Genomic DNA, 9320 nt, shown 5'->3' with positions numbered 1-9320 from the left:
CTTTGTAGGAACTCTTTCTTATCCTGCTCAGTGTAGTTACAGAACGCGCCATCTACTCTGGCTTGACCTAGAGGCACGTAACCAACACAGTGTAGTTACAGAACGCGCCATCTACTCTGGCTTGACCTAGAGGCACGTAACCAACACAGTGTAGTTACAGAACGCGCCATCTACTCTGGCTTGACCTAGAGGCACGTAACCAACACAGTGACGCGTGTACATGCACGATGAGTATGCTTTGGCACGAACTGCCACCTGTATGATACGTCGCCACCTAATCCTGATATATTTTAAAGGGCTCGTGACAAGCTTTTAAATGTCTAAATAACCCAGTTAAATATATCACTGATCAATACATTTATATTATTCAAGTATTTCAAAGAATCTGTGAGAATAAGGATACAGTAATGTTGCTACATGGGTTAACATATTCGCAATTACCACGCTCTGATAAGAAATTCTGCGGGCGATTACTCGTGCGTGAAGACACATTTATCTTCCCAGGCCGCCCGCCACAACTAGGTGATTATGGTTGACCATCGTACTCAGAAATAATTGTTTTTACCGCGGTAGAAATAATTTAACTGCAGTTCAATCATAGCCGTTTTTACCCAATCAGAGGCCTTGTTCTACATAATTTAACTGCGGTAAAAATAATTTATCTGTGGTTAAATAATGTGTAGTCCCGTCATCTCAGTGAGGTGATTTTTTCACAGAATATACGGCCCCACAATACGTTAGGGCATATACATGCATAAACGATCAATTAATCACTTTAAAAAGTACAAGGGCTGCTAATGAAACATGTTAGTTAACATCATGCATACACAATGGGGTTTTCATATAAACTCATCAAGGCCGAAATGTATGATCAACTGGGTAAAGTGCAATATGTATTCTTCTATATAATGTATAGTTTCGTCTTTTAAAGCATAACGGCTAGAAATGGTGTTGGCACTACTCTTAACCCCCAAATAAGTTAGTTACTTATACGTCAGTCTTAACTCACCCCGGGGGGTCACTATATATGCCAGTATTACCCCATGTGCATTCCAAATTTTGCGGGTTAGGGGGGTGTTTTTCAACTTCTAAAGCGGGCCCGCGCGGTAGCAAATAGGCCCCCCTTTACAAAGCTAATCCCGCAATAAGCCCTCGGGATCGTTCAAGTCAAGCACCGCGCCCGCAGTAGGCCCTCCTCACGGGCCCCCTCCATTCCCTCCACTCTTTGCCCTCCACTTGTCTGCAAGACCTCGCAATAGGGGGTAGGGGTCCGGGTAGGGGGTGGGATATTTTCATTGTGTATGCAATAGGGGGTGGTATTCTTCAATTGTGTCTGCAATAGGGGGTAGGGTTTTCCAATGTGCAGTTTGCACTAGGGGGCCTATTATTTTTAGTGAGAACGCACATGGGGTAATACCGGCATATATAGTGACCCCCCCGGGTAACTCACCTTCATAGAAATCAAGTGTGCACATCGTTGTACCAACGACAATCTTGAAAACGTCATCAGGCTTTTTACAGTGCAAGAGGTCATTGGCTATCTGAGGGTGAAGAATGGCTGGGCGAGCCACCACCTTACCCAGGATTGGCTACAATGGACAAACGTGTCAATTTCACAACATATCGTGACAGAAAAACATGACTCATGTCAATATGGGAGATGCCAATTTTTTTCCATTTTTCTTTGTGCTTAACCATCCTTATTGCAAAACAGGATTATATACAACAAAGATATTGACCGGATTGATAAAACGCCCAACTTGGTATCAAATAACACTAAATAAAGATGTATAATAAAATCAAGATTTTTCAAGTCGTGACTAATTACTGCATTGCTTGCAATAGGAATCTCCTCAGTTACAGACATTTTGTGTGGATAACTTTGGGTGGATATGTAATACGGTTTTTTATCGTAGTAGTAATAGCACGTAAATTATAATACAACGTTTCATCATAGTAATAATAGCAATTAAATCATAGTAGTACGGCAGTGCAGCATAATAGCCTTAATAAACAATAGGAATGCTGATTAGGGAGACTAGACCACTAGCAGAGATGCCAACACTTTCCTGAGCAAACTGTAGTGAGGATGTCTGAAATCTGTAGTCCGAGGGTCACGAGTATGCTAGGGGGTTCGAGACATGTCCCCCCCCCCCAGAAATTTTTTGATTCTGAGATGCAATTTCCTGCATTCTGGGACCCAAAATGACAATAAGTTCACACTGATATTTGCTGCTAAATACATGTAGTTATTTTCAATCATGTTATATCAATGTAACACTGAAACAAAACACTTGAAATGTCATCAAAATGATTTTTTTTTTATCGTAATAAAAATCGTAGTTGTATGCAAACTGGTCGTAGTGGTCAAAATGCAAACGAAATTCGTATAAAATACGGATAAATCGTAGTGGTTGGCATCTCTGCTCTAGGTACGGCTGATCACGAAGCATTACCAAACACATCAACGACGTCATTAAGGGCGAAAAGGAATACATTAGCTTAAGAGTTACATTACCAGTTACCTTGACATTATGTACTAAACCTGAAATACGAACACATTTGAGATATTGTCATCCCCTACACTTGTATAAAGTTTCACGAAAATTTGTCAAGAAATCTGTCCAAGTTGCTTCAATGACAAGTGATGACAATGAGAAAACATAAAGGCGAAACTCTCTCTCACATTCCGAGCAGTGTCATTTAATAATTAGGCCGTGGCTACGAATCCGGTTACCAGACGCCCAGCTCCCAGGCTACGCGTCCGGTCATATATTTCTGTTGTGAACCCAACTATATATTTTGTTCACTAAAAAACAATAAACAATAAGTTTTTACCATAATAATACTTACCTTTAGGTATTTTATCAAAGAAATGTGTTTTTGTAACTTTTGAAGCAATAGTAAAATCAACGATTTGAAAGGGGGCGTGGCCTAATCGTGACGTGGTTTTGGGAATCTGTGCAGAGCTTTGTAATGGATGACCGGACGCGTAGCCACCGCGTAATAATAACAATAAATTTTGATTAACTTACCACTTCGAAAACGGGTCTAAAGCGGCCATCCACTACTTTGTCACTGACCACTACAGTCCCAGCATCCAAACCTTTTTAATAAAACAACACTAATGAGCATCGTATCTTCTGGTCAGTATGTGAAATTTAACATAAAAAAAGTTGTTATGTCACCAGTTTCACTTATAATGGTAGGGTATGCTATTGCTAATCAAACATTGTATCTTATTAGTAGTTTTATTAGTATTTTTAACTATTTTATACGAAAAATATAGTTCTAATGTAGGGATACAGTCAAGCCTGTGTTCGAAATCACCTTACTCAACTCGTCAAAGGGATACCTGTTTACAAAGAGTATTTTTGTTATTTTTCAATTAAAGAAAAATAACAAAGATACTCTTCTTCCTTCTATAGAGGTGATTTCGAACACAGGCTTGACTGTATCCCTACATTAGAACTATCTTATATATATATACATATATATCAAGAACTAATAAACACCATCATAAGCTATATCAAGAATGTATCTAGAGAGAGAGAGAGAGAGAGAGAGAGAGAGAGAGAGAGAGAGAGAGAGAGAGAGAGAGAGAGAGCCTGCCACTATTTCTTTAGTGTACAAGTTGCTTTGACACGTACCTATCCCCCCTGAAGTGCCAATGCGAATAAACGTCACATCCTTGCATTTGGCATAGTAGACGAGCTTCAGAATCTCATGCAGCATAATGGAGACCGACGGCATGCCCATTCCATGCTGGAACATGTAGTAAAATACATCACAGACATAAAGTTATCAGCAAATCTGTATACGTTTCATCAGGATTCTGTAAACATGTCCAATTCAAATCGTTCAATGTCTCAACAGCCAACAGAGAATGACTATAAAAAATCTTATGCATTGAGATTATTCATTGTGAACATATCTGAAACTTTCTAATGCAAGTTTCCAATTAAACTCTCACTGTTTTAACCAGTTAATAGTTCGTCCAGTCCCATTAATCTAAGTCATTATTCTCTATTTATAGTGCACACTATACTGCAAAAAATATAGAATGCTGAAAATGTGATTAGTTTATGGTATAAGTTAGTAAATGACAAGATATGCTGGCACGAAAACGCATACACTTTACTGATTACGGACGTGAAGCAATTATTTATAGGTTCAGCCATACAATTTATGACTGTTGAGGAAACACGTGCCAGGGAGATTGTTTTTAAGCTGAATTCAATCAGCGCACCTATAACAATTCTACTTAGTTCTATATGAGCAAATGTCAACATAGAAGTTTGTGGATTAAGATCCGGGTTCTGCGTGCGAGCGTAGGATCCCATATGCATGCACAAGTTCTACTAACTTTATATTTGCACACGGGGAGGGTGGGGGCACTCGCCTCAGAACTGGGTAGAGGGGTGCCTCGGGGACCTAGAAAACCTGACCCTGTCGCTAACCACTTTGCGCCCTAAAATACACCCTGTCCAAATATACTGCACTAAAAAGTATACCCTGTCCAAATATACTGCACTAAAAAGTATACCCTGTTGCAATACTGGTTGCCTATATTGGTCCAATATCGGCCTGGTGATATTGGACCAATATTGTTTTGCCAATATCTGCCAATATTGGTTCAATATTAGCCTGGTGATATTGGCCCAATATTTTTTTGCCAATATTTGGCCAATATCAGCTTGCTTGCTGTGTGTCTAGATAACCCTGTTCCAATAAGGATGTTCGGAAAATATGTCAAGTGGCACGTCCCCAGTACCTTTAACAATGGGAGTGCCCACCCCCCCCGGAATTGCACTGTGAGAGACTGATAGATATATATCAATTCAGTGCACAGCATAATAGTGATACGCATGTGTTGTTCAGATGGTATAAAGACAATACTATTATGGGCAGTATATTCTGTAAAGACACTACAATTGATTATTCTATTAGTCAAGTAATGTGTAACTGTGTAGTTGTTATCAATTTTCATATAGTGAGAATGTTAAAATGCATCATTCATTCCAGCACTAGAGAAAGATACGGTTAACTAACCAATACTATCCACTACACCATGCCTGCACCAGCTCTAAAGCTGGCCCAGAGTTATGCAAAATTAATGGAAATGTAGCAACTTGATGTATTGATGTTAAAACCGCACGGCACGCACAAGTGTGTTACACCAGTCATTCATACTACACACCTTTGACGAATCTAGCCAATGCTGACTCTGTAGGACCCACCGTGAAGCATTCGGTAGGCTCACTGTGTCTTTTATATTTCAAATATAGTCAATAATTTCATATTTCTCTCTATAAACACACCTTTAGACATTCATTCATTTGATCGAAACTGACAATACATGTTTCTGCTCAAACGTGAGCTTGATAACATTTAAATATTATTAGATAATATCAAGGCAAACATAGAAGCTTCTCCATTAATTACTCAATTACCAAACTATTGCGTTTTAAATGTCTTAGATCATATCAGGAGTAAATAAAAATAAAGTGTGCAATGTTTTTTACAATTGAGAAATTACGCATTTAAACGCAGACGAGTACACACGATTAGGCTTGAATAAAAACGCACAAGACGGAGTATTTTTATTCACTCATGATCATATGTACATGTCTGTTTTCATGATTACATGAAATAGCAATGAAATGATGCAACGAAAAACATCATGAAACCTTTATATTGTATATATACAAGATACGGAATAGAGGTCATGCTCAGTGTTCCTATATATAATATAGTGTACTCGTATTGAGGCCACATTAAAAAAAAACTTTGTTTGCCCTCACCCGACCCAGGCTGAAAAGTTTGGGTAGGTAGGTAGACAGGCTTCTTTTTTTTTACAAATTCAGCATGGTGTCTACATGCTCAGGTGTGCTTGTGTAGAGATACTTTTTATGTTGAATGTTTGTTTTGCTTGGTACATATAATGTATTGCCTACAGATTTATATAATGTACAGTGATACAATTTGTTAAAAAAAAGCATGGGAAAGATAAATAAAAAATTTTGAGTCGGCCCCTTTTTGGCGGGTCGGTCGGGCGAGGGCAAACAAACAATATTTTTTATTATGGCCTTGAATCCCGTGAATGGCACTTGCAAATTTGGCCATTCGCAAAGATTTTCGATATGAATCCTTTACAGGATCAAGGGTTTACAGTATTTATATTTATATAAGAGCATATTGAACATTAATTTCTAATGTGGCTACTAGCTATTCACCCCGCCCTGGGTAAAATCATGATATATTGTCCCAAGTGCAACCTGGGATAATGAGTAAAAGGATGTGCTATTATATTGTCTATGAATAAAAATAAAAACGATATTACAACAAATAATATTATGAAATCCTACGGTTGAAATAGACTATTATGAGCAAGTTTTGGCAGCATTTAAAATAGGCCAGCTGTTATGATTTGGAAGTTGTATCATTTAAAATAGCAATATATATTCACTTGTAAATGTGTATTTAGCTTATCTACAAACACTACAACACTGAAAATGCCTACAGGCATACAATGTGTGCGCATAATAATAGCACACCAGTATACATAATATGCCTACTTACGCTCACAGCTAGGACTGGTCCGATTTTGTACAGGGCATATCGATCAGTTTTGTTCGCGATATTTTCCAGGGTGCAGCCTACGGGCAATTTGATACTGAGCTCGTCTCTGATGTACTCAGCAAACACTGCGATACGCTTCGGGCTTCCAGAACAGCATACAAACTAAAAAAAACCATAGGAAAGACAAATAAGTGAAACTACTGTACAAGAAAGGAACACAAATGACTGTTGACAGGCTTTGGCGCTTTCCTTATTTCACAGTTTTAGAATCAGCATTAATTATGCTTTTTGAAAATAACTTACTCAGTGAGATACACTGGATCAACTTATGAACTCGATGCATTGCAAGATTCAAGATTTCCTTTTTCCATCATACAATTTAATACCTCATGAAAGTAGTTAAACTTGATGCAAAACTTGTAATTTAACTAAAATGTTAAACTAAATGCAGTTAATTAAATGCACTGAAAGTAATATTCACTTAGTGAATTTATTTGCCATGCAACATTAATTACTTTGACATCGCCAAACATGTCCTGCAGGTCATGGGTGCTTGTAGACAGAGTGAAGTGGTACAGGACATCCTCTGTCATTGTTTTTAGGTGTGGATTTTTCAGCTTCACAACGAACCTGTTATCCTTCTCATGTTCACTGGAAAGTTAAACATTTTTAAGTAACCTCTTAGAGTATGACCACGTGTTCCAATATAGAGTCCAAGCCAATCATAATAACGATGTCATCAATATAAACAATAATGGTTGGAAAGCATGAAAGATTTTGGTTTCTCTAGGCACTTTGTCTAGAAGATTTGGATCATGAATAAATAGTGCTAATACTTGCACTGCATGGTGTGTGAGAAGTCACAAAAGTCTTAGAAATCATTCATGATCATTCATGGTTTTCCCCAGCCACGTGTTGCATCCAACCTACCACTGCCACACAGCCGAGCAGCCGTTCTCGCATACCCTTCAGATTCGAATATACAGCTAGGTCTGTGAACTCGGGGCGCCATCGTAAATGATGAGGGAAATAATGAATGTTATCCAGACTTAGGTTCCTTTAATGGAGGGAAAGTAGTATAAACTTAGAGAGTAGTAGAGCTCTTACAATGTGCGTACAATGGGTAAAACTAACGAAAGGAACCAAGCTATTTTCATATCTATTCCACATGCACTTACTCATTTTTGCTATCAGTCATTCTTGAGGGTTGAACTTCCGTGCTTGTACAATAACTGTAAAAAAATTGCAGTGTTAGTAAATAACATTGGAAAAGGTACATGAAAAACCACCAAAATGAATCTTCTCTCTGTAGCCTTCTAGACATTGCTTTACTGTCTCTAGGGTTATGTTCTGTGGCTTGAGGAAGGTTTCTGAGGTCGGAAGGCTTGTCTTGGTTCTTCTGCCCATGAGTCATTGCGCTGGCGATCCAATCGTGTCATCGCTTGGCCTATTGTGGAGATCGAGCAGAGCCAAGTACAGTCCGATCTCCTTTATCCGGCCATGTCGGGACCGGCACCCTTCCGGATATGCGATTTGGCCAGATATGAGAGTTATCCTCAAACACAGAATTTCTATGCAGTTCAGTAGGGGTTATGCATGTGATAATGTATTTACTCGTTGCTATGATTATTTGTAACAAACTGTCGTGTTTTATGGTTTATATGAAATGGAAATAAAATGAAATAAAACATAAATTTTACCACTTCGGTTTATGTTTGTTTCTTTTGTGCTGAGAACCCAAAATGTAAAACTTTTGGGTCGCGGCTATTTTCGTGGGTCGGTCGGAAGACAGCAAAGATATAATTTTTTAAGGATGGCCCGAGATCTAGGGCTGTACCGATCAATACACTCGCGTATTCGGTGTACCGAATATTGTTGTTGGACGATACGTATTCATTATTCGCGTCATCCTTATTCGAATACTGACGAATACAAATAATATAAATGGAACCTACATGTACTTGAAAAAATGTTTTTTAAACTGCAATTCTACGCCGATTTGCTTGAATTCTGAATGTTGTTTGCAGCTTTCCCCGTGAACGCACCTAGACTGGTAACCGTCCCTTCTCACACATCGAGAAGGCCGGGATGAGTATCTTACCATCACGTGTAACTAACCTCATATCGAGCGTGTGAGAAGGGACGGATACCAGGGATGCAGCGGTATACCGGTATTGTGAGATTATCGCGGTGTAATATTTTAGAATTATCATACCGTAACCAGCGCAATACCGTGGTTTTCTTGTTGACATGTGATATACACGTGTACAGTGATATGTCACGAAAATCTGACACAGCTATGCCGCGTTTTTCCAGCCATGTGCGCGGCAGCGGCGCCTTTGATTGAAGTACTGGGCTCGATCGATCGCGAGCGCGTTTCACTAACGTCCGCTAGTAAAAGTTGTTCGGAGGCATAGTTGTTCGGACAAAAGTTGTCCGGAGGCATAGCAGACACGAGCAGACAACACACAGACGCACGCACGCGCAATGTTGAGCGAGTTTAGAGCAAGATTTTTAGGTGGAAATGAATGAAACAAGTGCCGCGGAGCGACAGCGCTCATCTAACGTCTACTGCGGTGACTCTGTGGTGGAGTGGTGGGATTCTAGTAAACCCTGTTAGTCCCAAATGTGTTCACATACACGCCGAAACAGTGGAAGGCACAGGGATGGTATCAGGAACATTCTCAAAGGAATGTTCATGGGAATCGTTATGAAAGTTGCCACGAGATGGCGCGTAC

General features: G+C 39.3%; 1 protein-coding gene across 1 annotated transcript in view; it reads right to left on the bottom strand.

The window, feature by feature from the left end:
- LOC106805156 (uridine phosphorylase 1-like) overlaps window positions 1–9320 on the bottom strand; it is a 15462-nt gene that overhangs the window by 3814 nt on the left and 2328 nt on the right. Inside the window, exons 2-7 of the mRNA XM_014806652.1 lie at window positions 7761–7814; window positions 7098–7233; window positions 6583–6744; window positions 3651–3765; window positions 3036–3106; window positions 1451–1589 (exon numbers count right to left, since the gene is read on the bottom strand). Coding sequence (XP_014662138.1) covers window positions 1451–1589; window positions 3036–3106; window positions 3651–3765; window positions 6583–6744; window positions 7098–7233; window positions 7761–7814 — 677 coding nt within the window. The remainder of the gene's footprint in view (window positions 1–1450; window positions 1590–3035; window positions 3107–3650; window positions 3766–6582; window positions 6745–7097; window positions 7234–7760; window positions 7815–9320) is intronic.

The sequence above is a fragment of the Priapulus caudatus genome, unplaced genomic scaffold (genome assembly GCF_000485595.1).
Source record: "Priapulus caudatus unplaced genomic scaffold, Priapulus_caudatus-5.0.1 Scaffold102, whole genome shotgun sequence".
Taxonomy (NCBI): Eukaryota; Metazoa; Priapulida; class Priapulimorpha; order Priapulimorphida; family Priapulidae; genus Priapulus; species Priapulus caudatus.
This window is presented reverse-complemented; position numbering and strand designations above follow the sequence as displayed.